We start from the raw sequence: 23,865 nt of genomic DNA, 5'->3' as shown, positions 1-23,865 counted from the left end.
ATGGTTTGGCTTAGATAGGGAAACACTTTATTTTTATTTTGATGTGACTGAACTTGGAATTATTTGTCCAAGCTGCCTACGTAGCCTCGATAAATAGGGATCAAGTCATCACGTAGTTCACAGGGATTTTTTTTTATGCCATAATTTTTGCTTGAGTTGCCCTTTCGGGTTTTCAACTCAACGAACTTTCTTATGCTCTAACTTTTGCTTGGATCGCCCTTTTCGGGTTTTCAATCCAACGAGCCATTTTTTTTTTTTTGGTGCCGTACGAAGTTTAGGCTCATGCGGGGCCAGGAGCTTGTATTCACTTCATGCATAGTATCGTTTCAAGAACTTTCCATTGATGGGGCCGACTCTTAAGCTGTCCTCGGCTACGATCTTGTAGGTGCCACTTGGGTATACTTCTTGTATTACGTAGGGCCCATCCCATTTCGAAGTAAACTTACTTCAGGTTTTGTGCGTTGTGATGATTGGTCTACGTAATGCGAGGACGAGATCTCCAACCTGAAAAGATCTAGGGCGGACTTTCTTATCAAAAGCATTTGAAAGCCGAGCTTGATAACACTCTAAGTGTTGTTGCGCTTCGAGTCTCTTTTCGTCTAATGCTTCTAACTCTTGGAGACGCAGCTTCGCATTCTCTTCATTAGTCAATCCTTCTTGTATGGCCATCCTTAGTGATGGAATTTGACTTTCTAAAGGCAAGATTGCTTCCACGCCATACACAAGCGAATACGGTGTAGCTTGAGTAGGTGTCTGGTATGTCGTCCGATAAGCCCATAATGCTTCATTTATCATTTCATGCCAATCTTTCTTGTTCTCCCGACAACTTTCTTCAACAGGTTGCAAAGAGTTTTATTGAATGCTTCTGCAAAACCGTTGGCCGGAGAATTATACATTGAAGAGTTGCATTGCTTGAAACCAAAGTCTTCACATAGTTTATCCATTAACCGGTTCGAGAATGGCTTTCCATTGTCTGTCATGATGTAATGTGGCACACCATACTAATGAATGATGTATACTTTGATAAAGCTTACTACATTTTCTTTCTTCACTTCCTTTAGAGGTACAGCTTCTACCCATTTTGAAAAGTAGTCTGTGGCTACAAGGATGTAAGAATGATCGTCAGAAGATTTGGGTGCTATCGGCCCCACCACATCAAGACTCCCCGCATCGAATGGCCATGAAGTAAGGGTGGGATGTAGCGGCTCCGACGGCTGGTGTATAAAGTTGGCATGGAATTGACATGCCTGATATTTCTTCACATAATCCATGCAATCCTTGGCCATAGTCGGCCAATAGTAGCCCATCCTCTTTATTTGGAAATGTAGCTTTGGCCCTGATTAATGAGCTCCGCAAATACCTGAGTGAGCCTCCCCCATCGCTTTAGATGCATCTTCTTCTCCCAAGCATCTTAGAAACACGCCTTCGAATGAATGACGATAGAGAATTTCTTTGTAATAAATGAATCGAGGTGCCCGACGTCGTATCTCTGATCGATGTCTCGAATCATCTGGCAGCTTCCCATGCTCAAGATAATCAATTAAAGGTTGCCTCCAGTTGTCAACATCAATGGACAATACTGAGATAACATTGACTCCTTCTTGCGATGCTCCAAGTGCTAATGGAACGACCCAACGGTGGCAAACTAGAAGATTCACTACTTCATCTTTTGTCAACGCCAATGTAGCAGCAAGGTTGGCTAAGGCATCTTCCATTCGGTTATCTTTTCTCAGCACATGTTCCAGCGTCACGAAGTTAAACTTTTCAAGTAACTGCGTGGCCATTTGGTGGTATGGAATCAAATCATCCTTCCTAACCTCGTAATAGGTCAATAGCTAGTTGATCACTAACATGGAGTCACCGTACACTTCTAAGCTTGATATCTTCATCTCCACAGCCATTTGCAAGCCCATGATCAAAGCTTGGTATTCTGCAACATTGTTTGAGCAAAGTTCACTTAAACAGAATAAATATTGTAATACATGTCTCTCGGGTGATACGAAGACTACGTCAGCCCTGCCCCATCTATACGAGTCGATTCATCAAAGAACATCATCCAAGCAGGAGAAACATTAGCGAAGAAGACTTGTTCGTCGGGTAAGTCATCTGAAATTTCCCAGACTACTGGAATTGGATGATCGGCTAGGAAGTCTGCAATAGCTTGACCCTTAATCGCCTTTGCTGGAGTGTAGATGATTTCATATTGATTGAGAAGTAACGCCCACTTGGCCAAACGCCCCGTCAAGATTGGTTTTGACATAACGTACCTCAATGGGTCAGCTCGTGCAATTAGATGAACTGTGAACGCTTGCATGTTGTGCCTTCACTTTTGAATAGCAAAAACAAGTGCAAGACACGTCTTTTCTATAGGCGTGTAATTTAGTTCGGGACCAGTAAGGGTCCGACTTAGATAGTAGAGTGCTTACTCTTTATGTGACTCATTCTCTTGTTCTAAAAAGGCTCCGATTGATCTCTCTTGAGCCGCAATGTACAATATGAGTAGCCTGTCGAGAATAGGAGCTTCTAACAGTGGTGAACTCGATAAGTACTTCCTTATGCTCTCAAAGGCATTGTGACAAGCCTCATCCCAAACGAATGGGACATCCTTTTTCATAAGACGATTGAATGGTTGACACCGCCCTGCTAAGTTTGAGATGAATCCCCGAATAAAAGCGAGACGTCCTTGTAAAATTTTCATCTCATGTAAATTTATTGGCTCGGGCATATCTCGGATAGCCTTAATCTTAAACTGATCTACTTCAATGCCTCAATGCTTAACAACGAAACCAAGAAATTTACCTGACATGACGCCAAAAGCACACTTCAAAGGGTTCATCTTGAGTTGGTATTTCCGCAGCCTGTTAAACACCATTCTCAAGTCTTTCAAGTGATCTTCTTTTTTCTGTGACTTGATCACCAGGTCATCAACGTAGCACTCGACATTCTTGTGAAGCATGTCGCCAAAGATCTTTTGCATTGCACGCTGATCGGTCGCACCTGCATTCTTAAGACCAAATGGCATCACCTTGTAATAGTAAATTCCTTTCGGAATGCGGAAAGCTGTGAGTTCTTCATCCTCTGGCGACATTCTTATTTGATTGTATCTAGATGAACCATCCATGAAAGATGTAAGGTTTTCATTTGGACCTTCATTGTATTTTGGCTCTTCTCTTAAACCTACAAAACCCTTGTAATATTAATTAGATTCTAGATTAGAATCAGTGTGGGTTGAAGGACTTCTTTGTCTCCTCGTTGCAGTTCAAAGGTAAAACTCATATGCATTTTCACTGGATTAATACATGTTCACGTGTATTGATTCAACTTTCAATTTTGCCTGTTTGCTGCAACATTTCTCTTTATTTCAGCCTTAACTTATCTTTATCTCCTTCCCTGTCAAAAAGGCTGACAAACACGTGAGAATATTTTTCCTACTCTCAAAACGTTTTTTCCCAAAAGGTTTAAACTTTTCAATTGTTTATTAGTTTTTAACCCATACCTCTTGGCTGTTATCTTCTTGACTGCCACCTTCTCAAAATGATGGGTTATAAACTAGTTTTTAATTCCACTCTTCAAACCTTGATTCAAAGTGCGGCTCCTTGGTGTTTCTTAAACAGACAATCACATGCCTTCAGTTTTGTTTCCCAAAACTGTGTCAGCACACTTTGCATACAAAAAGAATCATTCTTTCTTTATTCTTTTTTCTGTCTTGAACCGCTCACTTTCTCTTAAGTCTGTGGCTGAGTGTTTTGTCAAAGGCTTTATAAATACTCCTCCGGACAGACTTGCTAGTGTGTGGCTAAAACTCATGCATTCTTATTAAAATGTCTTATGCTTTCTCTCTATATACTTGCTGTGCATGAAAACCGAGTGGTGTGGAAATACTCTGAAAAGAGTTGTTTCCTTAAGCCAATAGCTCTCACTCTTGAGGGTTATGAGAATGATTGCATTCACATAAGTGCTTCCCCAAGATGACCTTAAATCTTTGATGGCTGGCTCGTTTTTTCCTTACTTCAAATCTTTATAATTGTTTCAGCTAGTATATGTTACTTGAGAGTATACGATTGATAGTATGCATTTAAACTTCTCCAAGTATACATTTACAAGATTTCGGCTGTAAACTATTTTTGTGTAGTGTTTATGTTGAATTAAACTTTATGCTTCAAATACATTACTTCTAGTTTATTCATCACAACACCAATGTTTCATTCGTCTAGCTCAATCATGCTCTATGATTGAGATAGATGAATTTATGAAACCATAACTCACTCCATACATCAAATTACATACAACTAGAGCTTGGTGCTCTTGAGAGGATTTGCTGCTAAGAGATGAAGAAATGGTGCTTGCTGAAAGGTTGATTGAAGCTGCCTATAGGTGATAGATTGAGCTAAGTCTTCCTTCATTTCTTGTATTTCTTAATTGAGTAGATTGAATCTCTCCTGGCTTGGTGCCCCCAGTTTTTCACCCTGTTGGGTTTTCTGGGTCAACAATTCTCGTGTGTTATTTACATTCCGCTGTTAATTGTTTTAATTCTTAACCACGAAATTGCTTGTGTTTGTGCTTGTGTGCCTTTAAAGAAGTTTAATTTTAAAAGGGTAGTCTTTTTCTTCTCGCCTACTTCTCCCTCCCTCTGTAGGCTTTTAGAGCTTAGGGCCTGGTTTTACAATTGGTATCAGAGCGGGCAATACATTTTAATTAGTGTAGATCCGACTCTAAGTCATCTCTATGGAAAGAGATAGAGCTCATAGCTCTGTGACTCACCCACCATTATTTAATGGTGAATACTACTCTGCTTGGAAACACAAGATGCGTGCTTTCTTACTTGCCTTAGATTCTAAGGCTTGGAAAATGACCGTAGATGTCTGGAATCCTCCAACCACCATTAATCCCTTTGGGGAACGTGAATTAAAAGTGGAGGATGATTGGACTGTTGAAGAACAGACCCTAGCTAACTCAAATAGGAAAGCTTTGAATGCCTTATTTGTTGCAGTGAACCCTGAACAGTTTGCTTACATTGAAAACTGTGAAACCTCAAGAGAAGCCTAGGATATTCTTAGGCTTACTCATGAAGGAGATGAGAAAGTAAAATAAGCTAAGTTAGACATGGTTAGTGCTGAGTTTGAGAGTCTTAAAATGCAAGACTCAGAAACCATTCAAGAATTCTATGCAAAGTTTAGTGCCTTAGCTAACTCCTCTCACAACCTAGGTGAAAAGATCCCCGAAATAAAATTAATAAAGAAATTCCTTAGATCTTTGCCTAATAGATTTGATGCTAAAAGAACTGCCTTTTCTGAAATGAGAGATTTAAAAAATGTGAAACTTCATCAAGTTATTGGCTCATTTCGAACCTATGAAATGGAAATGAATATGAACCCCTCTAAGAAAGTAAAAAATATTGCCTTAAAATCTGTAAAAGGGGGAGAATGCTCTTCCTCTCTAGACAATTCTATGACTGAGGATGACGTTGCTCTTCTCACTAGAGAATTTAAGAAAATCCTTAAATTTAGAAGACTGGGAGGTAATACAAACAATTTTCAATCAAGTTCCGGTCTTAAAAATGAAAGCAACTTTCCACAATCTGTTTCTAGAGAAAAGAATAGGTCAATTAAATGTTATGAATGTGGTGGGACGGGTCATATTGCTCATGAGTGTGCAAACACTCTTAAAAAGCAAAGTCAGTTAAGTGATAGTGAAGATGATTCTATGAATGACTCTTATGACGATGAAAGTATTGTTGCTTTTGTTGGTAAATTATCCACTAAACCTGATGAAGAAAGTGATAATGATGTTGAATTAATTGATAGTGAGGATGAGTTAATTCAAAAGTATGAAGAACTTGTGAAAGTTTCTTATAACATAAAGAAACAAAGTGTGCATCTTTCCAGTAAAGTTCTCATGCTACAACAAGAAAATGCAGACTTGTCTAACATTGTGAGTCAACTTAAACAAGAAAATGAGAAGTTAAAACTTGACTTAGACTTGTCTAGAAAGAGGGAAATTGATTTTACCATTGGTGCTGAAAAAATAGATAACATGATAAAAATGGGAAAATCTTTTGGTGACAAATATGGTCTTGGCTTTACTCCTGAAACTGTCAAAATAAACGAGAAAGTCAAATTTGTAAAAGCTGTGGATTCTGTGGAAACTGTGGATCAATCTGAAACTTATATGGCTCAATCCGTATCAGTTATGGATCAATCCGGTGTCAGCAAGTTTCAATCCAAACAAATCCAAAATCCACCCTCTGTTTACAATTCTAGAACTAAGGGTAATGCTTCAGGATCAGGTCTGTCTAAGAAAAATCACTTCATCCCAGTTTGTCATTTTTGTAATAAAAAGGGACACATTAGACCTAATTGCTTCAAACTAAAAGGAAAGAATGTTTCTCTAAGTTTAGAAAAACAAGTTCAAAATCTGTTAAGTGAAGTTGCAATTATTTCAAACATGTTAAGATCTAATCAAGCAACTAAAGTGCCAACTAAAAAGGTTTGGGTGAGAAAAACTAATCAAACTTGTCTTATTGCCTTGAATGCTTTATCTGTGAAAAATTCTAATGCTTGGTATTTGTGAGTTCCATCATACTCACGGTGCGACGAGTGCTATAGAATTTGTTCAAGAATTCTCGCTCCATTTGATCCCAACTGTCGAGGGCCTCGGACTCTAAGTCTATATACCAGTCAAATGCATTTCCTTTTAAGGAATGAACAAATTGTTTCACCAAGTGGTCACCCTCTGTCCCAACATTATTGCATGTTTCGACAAAGTGTGCAACATGTTGTTTTGGGCTGCCCTTTCCATCGAATTGTTGGAATTTGGGAGGTTGATATCCCATTGGCATCCGCAGGTTGTCTATCCTCTTGGTCTATGGCTTGGAATATATGAGCGTGTTTTGGGAAGGAGCTCCATATTGAACCCTGATGGTGTTCGCGATCATGTCCTAAAGTTGTTGGACCGATAAAGAACCCACTGAGGTAGCGTCACCTTTTCCGTGCAACTTCTCACCCAACTCTATTTCATGACCCAATCCTTTCTCGCTGGATTCAGCTTCATGATGTGGTCCTTTCTTGTGCACGTCTTGATCAGGCTCCTTATCTTAATGTGCCTCCCAATTGTTAATGAGAGAAGCAATCTGCGCATCTTTCTCTTCGGCCATCTTCGTCAGTTTCCTGACCGCATCACTCATATGGGCTAGCTATTCTTCAATAGACATCGCTCCTGTCACCATGACCTCCATGGCCATAGAATAAGACTCACCTATGGACGCCAAGGAATTCATGGCAATCTTCTTCGGTTGGTCATCAGATGGGGATCCATGGTATGAGCTTGTGCTCGAGTCAGCGTCAGAAACAGGCGAGAGTGAACATTCTCTTGAATTCTTTGAGCCCGAAAAACTCCTTTCTTCGTTCCAAGAGTTTCTCTCATCCGCTCAAGGGGTATTCTTCTTTGCCTCCAAGGAAGCCAAATTGATAATCGGTTCATGTCTTTCATCTTGGCTTGAGTCAGTATGGCACTGACATGTTGAGTTGCGGATATCGCCTTGGCCTAGCTCCGGGTGACGACCCCAGCAGAGTCTCCGCTTGAGAAGGAGGCACTCACACTTTTGCCTCTCATCGCGGGGACGGTTTGAATCTTCTTGGAAGCCATCGTTTTCTGTGTATTGATTGATTTTGGAACTGGAGAAAGAGATGAGAGGCAGAGATAGTCCCACTGGGCGTGCCAAATTTGTAAACACGAAAATCCTGCGACAAATGAGACAAGAACACGTGTACAAAATAAATTTGTGTTTGATACAAGGGTCATAGAGACTTGATCTATATCAAACGGGTAGCACAAGGCTTGTTTGGTGATTGGATTTTTCTAGGGTGGAGGAACCGGCACGTATTTGTTGTGCTTGGTGGCTCTTCCAAAGTGAGGTGAAGAATGCATAGAGTTTTCTGTTTCTTCTGAGTGTTTGGGTGTGTTTAAGCCCCCCTCCTTTGTCTTAAGGCCTCCTATTTATAGACTCCTGCAGGATGCTTGACCTAAATATCTTTCCTTCTTTAGGACCTTGCTTTGTGGGATTTTGATTTGATTTAAAATCAATTATGATAATTTGGCAATTTAACCAAATTATCTTTGATTGATTGACTTGATTAATATTTGATTTAAATCAAAGTCAATCACATAAGATTCTTCCCTTTAATTTTGTCTTCACTTGGAACCGTTTGATGCACTCCGCCGGATGTCGACATGTGCCACCTTTGACAACTAATCCAATTTTGATGAGTTGTACGCCACATGGGCGGATTATGGGGCCCACAATTTAATCCACAAAACCCTAATTATTTTCTTATTTAACGGTTATTGCGCCAAAATTTCTTTGTCTACAGTGATTACAATTCGATCCTTATCTAATTCAATACTCTATGTCATATTCTCAGGATATGGTAAACTTGTGTCAAAATCCCTACTATGACATCTCTTGATTATATGATTCAATTTGATGAAATTGCAAACATTCTTGTTTCAATTTCCGTCCAATACTTTGACCAAAGATTCACGAATCATATCTTTAGAGTATTCTCTCTTCTTACTAAGAGGAGAGATTCTTTGTTGTACATTCACTTGTCTATGCTTACATGCTGAGAATCCTGAGGAACACCTTTAAGTCACATCATTTTGATACAACCGTATAGTGCTCTCAAAGAGAAACAACATATACACAAGACAACTGTGATGTCTCAGGTCTAAGAATTAATTTGCATTATCACAACTTAGAATTCTTTGTTTGACATTTGTGAGTGAGACTTCCATACAAGAATTCTAGAGTTGATCGCATTCAGTGGATTCCAATTCTATAGAGCACCTACACATCTGTCTCAGTGTCTCTACACGAATGACTTGAGACTAGTCATCCTCCCAATTAAGTAGACATAATGTGTACCAGTTTTTACGGGTCACCATTGTCCAATTGGTGATCCTATGACCAGGAACATTTTAGGATACATTACTTATATGTATGGAAAGGTCTCGTGCATCTAACTTCTTTGGACCACTTTCCATTTATATCTTAATCCATGGACTTGTTACTTTGTGTACATTATGTATCTCAAGCAATGTTCTTGCATCTTTACTATTATGTATTATTTCCTTAGAATTATCCATTTTATATTGGCTTCTAGGGCATATATCTAACATATAATCATATGAAGTTATAATTCACATTAGGGTATTTGACATTAGATTCCAATATCTAATAATGTGAACAAGGAGTATTGTACAAGAGAATGATTCAATTGCACAGTCATTCCAATTTGAATAGGTTCTTTCTTACACTTATTTAGCTTGGATAACCATGACATGCTGCTAGGCATCAACCATGGTTTGTGGAAGTCCTGAAAGACTCAATCATAATTTACCTTCACTAATAGGAAGAATTAAAAAGTGAGATTTAATTCACAAGTCAACTCAAAGAAGTTGAGTCTACCCACTACCTTGCTAAAAGGAACCTACGGATCGTACACCGAGAAATGAGATTAGATGTACAAATGAAGAGAAAAGAAACTAGGAGTCAAAAGTCAAAAGTCAAAGGTCAAAGTCAACGTCAACATGCTAATTGACCAAGTCAAATAGTTTGATTGAGTAACATTAGTAAGACCAAAGGTCAAAGTCAACGTCAACATGCTAATTGACCAAGTCAAATAGTTTGATTGAGTAACATTAGTAAGACCATAATAGTGGTTTAAGAGCTAAATCATAATTCATAATTAAAAGTTGATTATGGAATTAACTTTGACATAAGAAATTGGATTGGGCTTTAAAATGATTTAAAGGAAAATGCAAAATATCCAAAAGCCTATTGGGACCATAGACAAGTGTTATATGACAACACAAAATTCCACAAGACCCATAAGAGCTGATTTGGTTATGTTTTTGAGTTAAAATTGTGCTTTTGACCATCTTTTATCTTTGTTTTAGTGTATTACGCTTTGGGACTCATGTAATGCATTTTGGAGTCAAGTTAGCTCAAAATTGTGTCTGCAGATCAGTCAACTTCACATATTGGATGGTACGTGCTCAGGAATAACCAGCTAATGAGCCATACATCATTGGAAATATGTGGAAGTCTAGTTTCTGGAGCATTTTACGGTTCATGATTTCGAGTCTTCTAGAGGAAGTTATGCAAGTTTTGTCAACTTAAGGTGAAATTTGGCAGTATCTGCGTTACTGTGCCAACAATGATACTTGAAGGCCTTTCCAATTTTTACTTGAGCTGGGCTACATATGTTTGGAAAGATAAGACAAAGAGCTTCAAGATACATATTTTTCCAGATTTTTCAGAAAGGAGGAACAAGCCCAACATGAGCCTACAAGCTTACTGCAGTGCATTGTCATGCATGACATATGCATGAGCTAATTGTTTTTTGTGGGGAAGTTAGGTAAAGTTGGCGAAGTGAGTGTTGAAGGTAGATGCAATACTCAAATTAGATTTTTACTTCCCATAGGCTTATAAATAGTGAGGTTCTTCAAGCTTACACCCACACCCCAAGGGGGGGGGGAGTTCTCAAACATCTCTCTAGAGCTTCTCTCCCTTCTCTCCCTCAAATTCTCTTAGTTTTTCCTTTAAGTTTTCAATTGTTGTAACAAAACCCTTTTGCTAAATTTTCCCTTCATGTTTTTCTTAGTTATAATTTATTTTTCATTGTCATGTAATTTCTTATTTTATGTTTTCAAGTTTGATTAGTTTCCAAGTTTCAATTATGGTTCTTGTTCTTATTCATTATGCTTATAAGTTAATATACTAGTTTAAATGATTGATCACCATTAAAATTTGTATGTTAACTATCTTGGTTTGAATTAAGAGTAGACACCATATGCTTTAATTCGAATTGAACTATGAATAGGAATAGTATGTATGGACATTCAATAACAGGAATTAGATACATGCTTGGTTGTTTAAAACATTCTTCTATGCTTAATGGATTTCTAATGCTTAATTTTAAGTTCGACAATAGAGGATCAAATTAGGGAATTAGGAATACAAGGTTAGGACCAGACACCATGGCTTAATCATACTTTAGCTAGAATCAATTCGTGAATCTAAATTGAACTTGTTAACTGATTTGCTTGAGTTAGTTATTTTTGTCTTTTATTTACGTGTTTACTTTCGTCGTTTAAGTTTAGTTTCTGTTTTCCTTACCTAATCAAAACACCAAATTTCTATTTTGTACAGGGAATTGAATTGAATCAATCTATCATCAATCCTCGTGTGATTAACCTTGCGCTTACACATATTATACTACCCAACAACTCGTGCACTTGTGAGTATCACAAGTTGAGGATGCAACTGAATCGATTTTGGTGCAACTAAACCGACAACAACATTTTCCTATAAAAGCTAAAAGATTACTCAAAACCTAGTTAGGGTGTTCAGCATTTCAACTTGGAGTTCTCGATGTGTAGGAGATGCATCTTCCCTCTCATATTTCTTAGCCAAAAATTTGTCCAACCTAGAAAATGACTAGCACCTAAGTTCTCTAGGTTGATTTCTCTTCGTCTCTAGTCCATTTTGGTTTGGTGATCCAGGATGATCTACAAACAAAAATAAACATAATATAATTTAATTATAATTAATTAATTATATTATATTATTAAATTATTTAAAACTATAAAAACTAATGGTTTATAACGAATTGTTATAAACCATAAAAAGTTAATGGTTTTAAATGAGTGAGATTTTAAGCCATTCATTCTTTATGGCTTAAAATAATTTACTATTTTAGTTTAGTTAATTTTAGCAACCAAACCTTGTATAAATACGTAAGTTATTCGTTGAAATGAAACAAGCAGAACTCAAAGCAGTTCCTTAGCTTCTTCCTATTGTTTCTCTAATTGTCTTAAAGTTCCTCTCATTCCCTTATTCATATAAACTAGGAATTCACAGTTATATCGACTAGAAGTTTTGGATCAAGTGGTATCAGAGCACCAGATCCGAGAGGGTGATGGTGGTTTATGGTCTCAACTCGCAACCAACGCAAAGCTTCTGGAGACGAACTTTTAGGTCATTTGCTCGTACACCGAAAGCCAAGGTCCAAGAGAGACATTATGACTAGAGAAAACAAACAGGATACATCTAGTGATGGCGATCGCATCACTAAGCTTTAGCAGCAAGTTGAAAACTTGTCTGCCTCAATCCTTAAACTCGTGGAGAGTTTGAAGACTGGAAAACCTTCACGTCCATCAACTTCATATGAGCCTGATCAAAAGCTCAAGAAAAAGGTTGTTGAGGATAGTGAAGATGAAGACGACACACAAGCTAATCCAACAAAAAAGGAAGCTGAATCAAGTGACAACAAAAATTCTATTGATACTTTAAAAATTGATTTTAAGGTTGATATCCCTATATATAAAGGAGATGTTGATCCTGAAAAGCTAGATAACTGGATAGATACATTAGAAACTTATTTAACAGTTTATAAGTATTCTCATGTACAAAAGATTAAATTTGCTAGTTTGAAACTTTCAAGCCATGCCCTTACATGGTGGAAGTCCTATTGGAGACGGTATGATGTCTCATAATTGACTTGGAAGAACTTCAAGATGCTTTTAAGAAAACAATTCTATCTAGTTGGCTATGAAGATGAAAGATGGTATAAGTGGCAACACTTCAGACAAAGATTTGGGCAGCATGTACAAGAGTATACAACAGAGTTCCATAACCAAGCTATGGTTCTGGACATTGACGTCGACGACTACGAAGTTTTTATGAAGTATACTGGAGGTCTTGCTGACTACATACGGAAAGAACTAAAATTGTTCACCATAGATACTATTGAAGAAGCTACTGTGAAGGCCATCGCCATTGAGATGAAAAATAAAAGAACTGACAAGAAGGATGACAGATCAAAACCTGTCAACAAAACTTACTGGCAGAAAAAGGGGAAAAAGAGCAAGGAAGGTCAGACATAGAAGGTCTACTGTGATCACTGTCAAACCAGCAGACATGCCAAAGACAAGTGCTGGATACTCCATCCTAAGCTGCGGCCAAAGCGCGAGAAAAACAACCATGAGAGAAATGACAGAAAAGCCACCTTAATTGCACAATTGGCAGAAGAGCTTCCAGAGTTGAAGCAACCTGATGTTACACTTAACCTTATGACAAGACCAGCAAATACTGAAGACACGTACAACCGTGAAGTGTTGTTTCATGTGAATATTCAAGTGAAGCAAAGTGTTGTACAAGCTATCATTGACCCTGGAAGTCAGAAAAACCTTATTTGAGAGGCTTTTGTAAGAAAAGTGGGTTTAGACACCACACCACATCCTAAGTCATGCCCGCTGGGATGGATTCAGAAGGATGTTGACTTACAGATCACGAAGCAATGTACCTTCAAATTTGCTATCACCAATCAATATATCGATGAGGTGACATGTGAGGTGGTTCCTTTGGATGTTTGCCAAGTCATATTAGGCTGTCCATATTTATGGGACCGAGATGCCATCCACTATCGAAGGCTTCACAAGTATCGACTTGTGAAGGATGGGAAGGAGTTCCACATCAACGCTTGCAAGCCTCAAGCTACAAATAATTTGCTTACAGATAATTTGCTAATAGCTAACCAAGCCAAGCAGTTAGTCAATTCATGTGGGCGATTTGTTTTGTTGATGATTCGACGGCAAGATCAGAGTTCTGGAGCTGTGACATTGTCTACATTGTCTTTATCTCCTACGCAATGCTCAGACATAGGGAAATTACAGGAGATGTTCAAGGAGTTATCTCATGATGTGCAGGGTTTGCCCCACGGAGAGCTATGGAACATGAGATCCAGTTGGTAGGAGATTCACCTCTACCAAACTTGGGTTTGTATCGTACTTCTTTGACGGAATATGACAAGATCAAGAAGCAAATTCAGGGACTTCTTAAACAAGGAGTCATCAAACCTAGCTGCTCACCATGTGGTTCGCCAGTGTTACTTATGCCTAAGAAAGACGGAGGCTTGCGTATGTGTGTTGATTATAGGGCACTAAACAAAATAATCATCAAGAATCGGTATCCATTGCCGAGGATTGATGACCTACTAGATCAACTACATGGTGCACGCTACTTCACTAAGCTTGATCTCAAATCTGGCTATCACCAAGTCCGCATCCACGAAGAAGATACTTGGAAGACTGCATTCAGAACAAAGTAGGTACTGTTTGAGTGGTTAGTCATGCCATTTGGGTTATGTAATGCTCCAGCTACCTTCATGCGATTGATGAATGAGGTACTCCGCCCTTTCATTGACGACTTCGTCATTGTATACTTAGATGACATTCTCATATTTAGTGTCACATGGGGGGACCATCTTCATCATATTGCTCAAGTTTTGGAGGTTCTACAAACAAATCAGTTACAGTTAAATGGTAAGAAGTGTGAATTTGGGAAACAACACCTTGTATACCTGGGATTCATTGTTGGTGTAGGAGAATGGAAAATGGACCTAGAGAAAGTACATGTGATTTCTCAATGGCCTACGCCCCATTCAGTAACTGAAGTTCGGAGCTTTATAGGTGCATGTCAATATTTGTGAAAGTTTATTCGACACTTTTCACAAATTGCAGCACCCTTACATTCTCTTACAAAGGCCAATCAAAAGTTTGAATGGTCGAGAAACCATGAAGAATCTTTCCAATTGTTGAAACGAAAGATTACAGAAGCCCCAATACTAGCATTACCGAATCTGCAAAAACCATTTGAAGTAGAAGCAGATGCATCGAACTATGCCATGGGAGCCGTATTATTTCAGGATGAGAAACCGGTTGCATACCATTATGAGATGTTTAGTGGACCGGTATTGAATTATCCGACTTATAACAAGGAGTTGTATGCAATGCATCAAGCAGTGAAGCATTGGAGAGCTTACTTGTTGGGAAAATAAGTTGTAGTTCACTCAGATCATAAACATCTTCAGTTTTTAACTACACAGTCTAAGTTGCAGCAAGCTCGCCATATGAAATGGATGTCTTACCTACAACAATTCAATCTTGTGATAAAGTACAAGAAAGGAGCAACTAATAAGTTGGCAGATATGTTATCTAGACCACCTACACCAGTTAGTTCCACATTGCTGGTGACTATGCAAATCCAACCCATTGTTCTTTCTAAATATGCCAAAGGGTATGACACAGATGATGATTTCAACTCAGCCTATGCCAAGCTACAACAAAGAAAGACTAGTGAGTTCCAATTGAAGGATGGACTAATGTACAAGGGAACACAATTGTGCATTCCAGAAGATGGCGATAGATTGCAGTGGATTCGTGAGGTTCATACTTCCAAATTAGCAGGGCATTTTGGAGTTGAGAAGACTTTATTGAATCTTCGTCGCTATGTGTATTGGCCAAAGATGCATCTCGATGTTTCACGATACATTCGAGGTTGTGTTCTATGCAACACATCAAAGCCTTCCAACAGAAAGTTAGGACTGTATCTTCCATTACCAGTACCTAGTCGACCTTGGGAGAGTATTTCAATGGATTTCTTAGGTGGATTGCCTAAAACCAAGTCTGGAAATGACTACTTGTTTGTGGTGGTAGATCGTTTCAGTAAGATGGTGATTCTTATTCCATGCAAGAAGACCATTACTAGAGAAGGAGCTACTAAGTTATTTTTCCAACATGTTTGGAAGCATTTTGGCTTACCTACATCGATTATTTCTGACAGAGACAGTCGATTCTTAGGCCATTTCTGGAGGTCGTTATGGGGAATGATGGATACCAAATTGAAAAGAAGCACTGCATTTCATCCACAGACAAATGGGCAAACGGGGGTCATAAACTGAACTATGGTACACTTGTTGAGGGGTTACAATTCCAAGCATCCGAAGACTTGGGATGAAAGTCTCCCTTACTTACAGTTTGCTTTTAATCGAGCAATTCATGGCTCCACACTCAAATCTCCATTTGAGGTTTGTTTGGGTTATTTACCCCAGAGTCCTTTTGATTTAGCATTCACTATGAGTGACTAGCCATTAAGTGGGAAAGAAGAAGAAGAACATATTTGAGCACAGAAATTTCTCGAACGAGTCAGAAAGATTCATACTGAAGTGGAGGCACAACTGAAACGTTCTCAACAACGATATAAAGCTCGCCATGATAAGCATCGTGTGCCATGTAACTTCAAAGAAGGTGATCTAGTATGGTTACACCTTGGAAATGAGCGACTAACCAGTGAAGGCAAGAAACTGAAGCCTATTCGTTATGGACTGTTCAAGATCATCAAACAAATTGGTGTTAATGCCTTTCAACTTGAATTACCACCATACATGCATATGTACTCGGTCATCAATGCCGAGAATCTTAAACTTTTTGAGTCATCTCTACTTGATGATGATCCCGACAAAGACACACGCCTTCCATCAATTGATGACTTAAAGATTGAATGAGAAGATCCTTTGCATGAGGATTGTGTCTTGGAACATAAGGTTCGTGAGACTCAACATGGAAAGTATGAGTATTTTCGTATTGGCAGAAAATGTCAACTTCCTAGCAAGTCAAAGTGGTATTTTCGAGACAAGACAATAATAGAGTTTCCTCATCTCACAATTTAGCTTTACCAGGAGCTCAAGCATCTTAAATGGGGGAGCCATGATCCAAGAGGATCTACAAACAAAAATAAACATAATATAATATAATTATAATTAATTATATTATATTATATTATATTACTAAATTATTTAAAACCATAAAAAGTTAATGGTTTTAAATGAGTGAGATTTTAAGCCATTCATTCTTTATGGCTTAAAATAATTTACTATTTTAGTTTAGCTAATTTTAGCAACCAAACCTTGTATAAATACATAAGTTATTCATTGAAATGAAACAAGTAGAACTCAAAGCAGTTCCTTAGCTTCTTCCTATTGTTTCTCTAATTGTCTTAAAGTTCCTCTTGTTCCCTTACTCCTATAAACTAGGAATTCACAGTTCTATTGACTAGAAGTTTTGGATCATGTGGTGAGTGATCGGTTCATAATTGTATATCATTTTGTACCCTTCTAGCTTATGATTTGGTTATGTTTTTGAGTTAAACTTGTGCTTTTAATCCTTTTTGTGTTTATCTTTCAGTTCATTGAGCTTTAGGTAATAATGATGGCTTTAGAGAGCATAATTCATGCAATTCAAGCATGTTAAGGCCTAATTTGGATGAATGGATGAAGAGCTTAAAGACAAACTCATTTTGGCTACAGCCCCCTGCCAGTCCAGTTCCGTAGGTCATATTGCAAGCTTTGTTTCAACAACCTTCATAGCTCGAATGAGGCCACATTCTTCATGAAAGTTGTTCCAATTGGTGTGTACTATAACATATCCAAAATTCAGACCCATTGGATAAATCTGGAGTCCGTTACCTAGCAAACACAGAACCATGCTCAGGATGGATCTTATCAGCGCGGAAAATGAGTTAGCAATTTGTTTTGGCCTTAAATTCCTCCTCCGACCTTGGATTGGCCCAAATAACATATGGCTGGAAAGAAGACATTCTGAACTTCAATTTCGAGTGCTTAAAGTCCTAATTTGATTAAGAGAAGCCCAAGTTGTAAGCCCTTGAAGTTGCTGGTCATGCTGACCTCAGCATGTGCTGGTTGGATGCTTGGTCATGGTGAGCTAGGTATGAGCTATCATTTCTGGTTGGAAGCTTGGTCATGGTGACATGAAGATGAGCTAGGGCTGCTGGTGGGATCTATTGGTGAAGTGCATCAACCAATTCAAGATTTTCTAATACAAGTGCATCACCCAATTTAGATTTTCTAATACAAGTGCATCAACCATTTCAGATTTTATAAAACAAGTGTTGTATGCATTAGCCATATTGAATTCAGATTTTCACTTCCCCTAGGCCTATAAATAGGGAAGTTCTCTAAGCTTGTAAACACACCCCAAGGGGGGGAGCTCTCAAACACTTCTCTAGAGCTCCCTTCCCTTCTCTCCCTCAAATTCTCTTAGTTTCTCTTTCTAGTTTTCAATTGTTGTAATGAAATCTTTTGTGTTGAAATTTTCCTTAAGTGTTTCTTAGTTCCACTTTACTTTTCATTATGTAAATTCTTTTCTTTAGTCTCAAGTTTAGTTAGTTTCCAAGTTTCAATTATGGTTCATGTTCTTATTCATTATGCTTATAAGTTAATATGCTAGTTTGAATGATTGATCACCATTAAGGCTTGCATGTTAGCTATCTTGGTTTGAATTAAGAGTATACACCATGCTTTAATTCGAATTGAACTATGAATAGGAAGAGTATGTATGGACATTCGACAACAGGGATTAGATACATGCTTGGTTGTTTAAATTGTTCTTCTATGCTTAATGGGTTCCTAATGCTTAATTTTAGGTTAGACAACAAATGATCAAATTAGGGAATTAGGAACACAAGGTTATGACCACACACCATGGCTTAATCATACATTAGCTAGAATCAATCCGTTAATCTAATTGAACTTGGGAACTTATCTGCTTGAGTTAGTTATTTTCTTTCTTCCTTATTTTATTTATTTCCTTTCTTTTTCATTTCTGTTTTGTGTAGGAAAAATGAATTGGATCATTCAATCACCAATCCTCGTGGGATCGACCTCGCACTTACATATGCTATACTACCAAACGGCTCGTGCACTTGCGAGTATCACAAGTTGAGGATGCAACTGAATCCATTTTGGTGCAGCTGAATCTACGCAACAAGTTTTTGGCGCCGTTGCCGGGGATCGGTAACATTGTTTGATTCTATTTGGCTTTCCTACTTTATTTTTTTTTCTTAACTGAACAATTTCAAGTTTTAATTCCATTTCAAGTTTGCGTGTTTGTTTTAGCAATTTATGACAGCTTAATAAAAATGGAGAGAGATGGCAACCTCAATCATAAGAATGGGAAGTGTGGAGCAATGGGAGAAGTCGCGACCTCCAAATGCATCACGCTCGACCTAATCGCTTCAAGGGGGAGCATTTCAATCCTTTCTCTTTACTTGTTATTATTTTAAATTTCTGTTTCTTTTTTTATAAAAATTTAAAAAAATAATAATAATTTAAAATTTTAAAAAGATTTTTCATATGAGCTGACTTATGGTAACTCCAGTGAGCACTTCCGTCAATACAGTGTCTAGGAGTTCTTTAGGCGACACCTTCGGTGTCTAAGAAGTTTGGGTTTTAAGCGGGACCATTGTGACCCCTCCAACCTTCCCGGATCCCCTGGCTGTGTTTTCTGAGGCCCTTAACTGATCATCCGTGAGTTGCTTATATATTCTTTTTTTTTTCTTTCTAAACCTTCTTCTTAACTTTTCCCCTTATCATTTACATGTTCTCAATCATCTTTACTTTGCTTTAACATTGAGGACAATGCTTCATTTAAGTTTGGGGGTGCTGGAAAGTTTTTTTTAGCTTATGTTTCTTTTCTTTGAGTCATTTTCAGTTTTCCTTCCCACACCAATGATAAATCTTGAGTCTAACTTCTAATATGGCTCTTAGGAATTTGATAAGCATTGTGTTAGGTCTGAATCTTATTCTTTTGCTAGCTAAGTCTCACATAATTATGCTTGAACTTTTTATGCACTTTAGCCATGATTATACAACTCTTGCATGTCTTACCCAATTGTATGCATTTTTGCTTGTGTGATTCACTGGAATGTCAAGTTTATAACTAAGATATGATTTAGGCCATCTTTGTTAAGCCTCTTTCTTTTTCCTCCATCAACCCATACAATACATATTCCATTGTAAACCCCTTTGTGCTCAAACACTTAGCCATTTCTTTCTATCACCTTATCATCCATTAAACATCCTACCATCTAGGGAACATGTAAAGTATGATTGTATTTCAGATTGTATTCAAGGCAATAAATGAGCTATTAAAAAAAAAAAAATTTAAAAGAAAAACAGAAAAGAAGTGTGGCCAATGTAGTCACGACCCTAGGGTGATATAAGGAGAAATCAAGGTGATCTAGGGTAAAGAGCCGCAAAATTGGGCCAAATATTATACAAAGTGTGTAAATGTCAAAATCAAATTGTGAAGTGATTCAATTGCAAAATCTGGTATTGTGAGCTTTTCAATTTATGTGCCTTACATTTCAAATGTCAATGATCTTGTTTACATGATATGCTCTACTTTGTTCCTTAGACTTTGTGTTCCAATATCCATTCTTTGTCTAACCATTACCATAACCCCATTACATCCATGAGTAAAGTCCTATTGATTTTGGTTTAGCTTGGCAAACTTGTGTTCATTCTTGCAGGAATTCATATCGTTGTCTGAGAAGCATGAGTTGTATCTTCATGGCTATTTCACACACACACCTTGAGCATGATTTTTGTGAGATTGTGGTAGCACTTGAATAATGTTTGGAACTTCCTTAGTGCTTGTTTTGTTCCTTGTTGAGCCATGTCTATGAAGTTTAAAATTTCTGTTCGGTTGGAAGGTTAACGTTTTTGTTTTTGTTTTGTTTTTGTTTTTTGGTTTTGCTTAAGGACTAACAAATCTAATAAGTTTTCTAACCATTTTGTTTTGTAGAGTTAGAAAAACGTTTGTGGGTATCGTATCTGTTAAACCCTCAGGAGACACAACTCCTCCTACTAGGGATGCCTAGAGGTTTAAAGGCTTGTTGCATACGCTCAATGCAATCGAGTTACCTACGAAAGTGGTCTAGTTAACTTCTTGTTTTGTTTTTAGCTTCGTTTTCCTTTTGTTTTGCTTGAGGACTAGCAAAATCTAGGTTTGGGGGTATTTGATCGGTTCATAATTGTATATCATTTTGTACCCTTCTAGCTTATGATTTGGTTATGTTTTTGAGTTAAACTTGTGCTTTTAATCCTTTTTGTGTTTATCTTTCAGTTCATTGAGCTTTAGGTAATAATGATGGCTTTAGAGAGCATAATTCATGCAATTCAAGCATGTTAAGGCCTAATTTGGATGAATGGATGAAGAGCTTAAAGACAAACTCATTTTGGCTACAGCCCCCTGCCAGTCCAGTTCCGTAGGTCATATTGCAAGCTTTGTTTCAACAACCTTCATAGCTCGAATGAGGCCACATTCTTCATGAAAGTTGTTCCAATTGGTGTGTACTATAACATATCCAAAATTCAGACCCATTGGATAAATCTGGAGTCCGTTACCTAGCAAACACAGAACCATGCTCAGGATGGATCTTATCAGCGCGGAAAATGAGTTAGCAATTTGTTTTGGCCTTAACTTCCTCCTCCGACCTTGGATTGGCCCAAATAACATATGGCTGGAAAGAAGACATTCTGAACTTCAATTTCGAGTGCTTAAAGTCCTAATTTGATTAAGAGAAGCCCAAGTTGTAAGCCCTTGAAGTTGCTGGTCATGCTGACCTCAGCATGTGCTGGTTGGATGCTTGGTCATGGTGAGCTAGGTATGAGCTATCATTTCTGGTTGGAAGCTTGGTCATGGTGACATGAAGATGAGCTAGGGCTGCTGGTGGGATCTATTGGTGAAGTGCATCAACCAATTCAAGATTTTCTAATACAAGTGCATCACCCAATTTAGATTTTCTAATACAAGTGCATCAACCATTTCAGATTTTATAAAACAAGTGTTGTATGCATTAGCCATATTGAATTCAGATTTTCACTTCCCCTAGGCCTATAAATAGGGAAGTTCTCTAAGCTTGTAAACACACCCCAAGGGGGGGAGCTCTCAAACACTTCTCTAGAGCTCCCTTCCCTTCTCTCCCTCAAATTCTCTTAGTTTCTCTTTCTAGTTTTCAATTGTTGTAATGAAATCTTTTGTGTTGAAATTTTCCTTAAGTGTTTCTTAGTTCCACTTTACTTTTCATTATGTAAATTCTTTTCTTTAGTCTCAAGTTTAGTTAGTTTCCAAGTTTCAATTATGGTTCATGTTCTTATTCATTATGCTTATAAGTTAATATGCTAGTTTGAATGATTGATCACCATTAAGGCTTGCATGTTAGCTATCTTGGTTTGAATTAAGAGTATACACCATGCTTTAATTCGAATTGAACTATGAATAGGAAGAGTATGTATGGACATTCGACAACAGGGATTAGATACATGCTTGGTTGTTTAAATTGTTCTTCTATGCTTAATGGGTTCCTAATGCTTAATTTTAGGTTAGACAACAAATGATCAAATTAGGGAATTAGGAACACAAGGTTATGACCACACACCATGGCTTAATCATACATTAGCTAGAATCAATCCGTTAATCTAATTGAACTTGGGAACTTATCTGCTTGAGTTAGTTATTTTCTTTCTTCCTTATTTTATTTATTTCCTTTCTTTTTCATTTCTGTTTTGTGTAGGAAAAATGAATTGGATCATTCAATCACCAATCCTCGTGGGATCGACCTCGCACTTACATATGCTATACTACCAAACGGCTCGTGCACTTGCGAGTATCACAAGTTGAGGATGCAACTGAATCCATTTTGGTGCAGCTGAATCTACGCAACAAGTTTTTGGCGCCGTTGCCGGGGATCGGTAACATTGTTTGATTCTATTTGGCTTTCCTACTTTATTTTTTTTTCTTAACTGAACAATTTCAAGTTTTAATTCCATTTCAAGTTTGCGTGTTTGTTTTAGCAATTTATGACAGCTTAATAAAAATGGAGAGAGATGGCAACCTCAATCATAAGAATGGGAAGTGTGGAGCAATGGGAGAAGTCGCGACCTCCAAATGCATCACGCTCGACCTAATCGCTTCAAGGGGGAGCATTTCAATCCTTTCTCTTTACTTGTTATTATTTTAAATTTCTGTTTCTTTTTTTATAAAAATTTAAAAAAATAATAATAATTTAAAATTTTAAAAAGATTTTTCATATGAGCTGACTTATGGTAACTCCAGTGAGCACTTCCGTCAATACAGTGTCTAGGAGTTCTTTAGGCGACACCTTCGGTGTCTAAGAAGTTTGGGTTTTAAGCGGGACCATTGTGACCCCTCCAACCTTCCCGGATCCCCTGGCTGTGTTTTCTGAGGCCCTTAACTGATCATCCGTGAGTTGCTTATATATTCTTTTTTTTTTCTTTCTAAACCTTCTTCTTAACTTTTCCCCTTATCATTTACATGTTCTCAATCATCTTTACTTTGCTTTAACATTGAGGACAATGCTTCATTTAAGTTTGGGGGTGCTGGAAAGTTTTTTTTAGCTTATGTTTCTTTTCTTTGAGTCATTTTCAGTTTTCCTTCCCACACCAATGATAAATCTTGAGTCTAACTTCTAATATGGCTCTTAGGAATTTGATAAGCATTGTGTTAGGTCTGAATCTTATTCTTTTGCTAGCTAAGTCTCACATAATTATGCTTGAACTTTTTATGCACTTTAGCCATGATTATACAACTCTTGCATGTCTTACCCAATTGTATGCATTTTTGCTTGTGTGATTCACTGGAATGTCAAGTTTATAACTAAGATATGATTTAGGCCATCTTTGTTAAGCCTCTTTCTTTTTCCTCCATCAACCCATACAATACATATTCCATTGTAAACCCCTTTGTGCTCAAACACTTAGCCATTTCTTTCTATCACCTTATCATCCATTAAACATCCTACCATCTAGGGAACATGTAAAGTATGATTGTATTTCAGATTGTATTCAAGGCAATAAATGAGCTATTAAAAAAAAAAAAATTTAAAAGAAAAACAGAAAAGAAGTGTGGCCAATGTAGTCACGACCCTAGGGTGATATAAGGAGAAATCAAGGTGATCTAGGGTAAAGAGCCGCAAAATTGGGCCAAATATTATACAAAGTGTGTAAATGTCAAAATCAAATTGTGAAGTGATTCAATTGCAAAATCTGGTATTGTGAGCTTTTCAATTTATGTGCCTTACATTTCAAATGTCAATGATCTTGTTTACATGATATGCTCTACTTTGTTCCTTAGACTTTGTGT

At 37.6% G+C, this 23,865-nt stretch overlaps 1 protein-coding gene across 1 annotated transcript; it reads right to left on the bottom strand.

Moving 5' to 3' along the window:
* Window positions 1-447: 447 nt before the first annotated feature.
* On the bottom strand, window positions 448-3,088 carry LOC148292910 (uncharacterized). Its single transcript, XM_088244500.1, has 6 exons — window positions 2,800-3,088; window positions 2,427-2,754; window positions 2,010-2,321; window positions 1,862-1,930; window positions 1,361-1,812; window positions 448-830 (listed from the first exon to the last, which is right to left on the bottom strand). The coding sequence occupies exons 1-6, from the start codon at window positions 3,086-3,088 to the stop codon at window positions 448-450; spliced, it is 1,833 nt and encodes a 610-aa protein (XP_088100626.1).
* Between the last annotated feature and the right edge of the window lie 20,777 nt (window positions 3,089-23,865).

This window comes from Prunus avium, chromosome 7, assembly GCF_965620075.1.
Source record: "Prunus avium chromosome 7, drPruAviu1.hap1.1, whole genome shotgun sequence".
Classification (NCBI taxonomy): Eukaryota; Viridiplantae; Streptophyta; class Magnoliopsida; order Rosales; family Rosaceae; genus Prunus; species Prunus avium.
The sequence above is the reverse complement of the archived record's forward strand: the minus strand, read 5'-3'. Positions and strand labels throughout refer to the sequence as shown.

What these genes read in the sequence shown, in the direction of transcription:
- LOC148292910 (XM_088244500.1), bottom strand. Translation starts at nt 3,088, where the DNA reads ATGTCGCCAGAGGATGAAGAACTCACAGCTTTCCGCATTCCGAAAGGA. An exon ending in TGCTTTTGGCGTCATGTCAG is followed by an intron (nt 2,755 to 2,799) that starts GTAAATTTCTTG and finishes GCATTGAAGTAG; the next exon opens with ATCAGTTTAAGATTAAGGCT. An exon ending in GATGGGGGAGGCTCACTCAG is followed by an intron (nt 831 to 1,360) that starts GTATTTGCGGAG and finishes AACCTGTTGAAG; the next exon opens with AAAGTTGTCGGGAGAACAAG.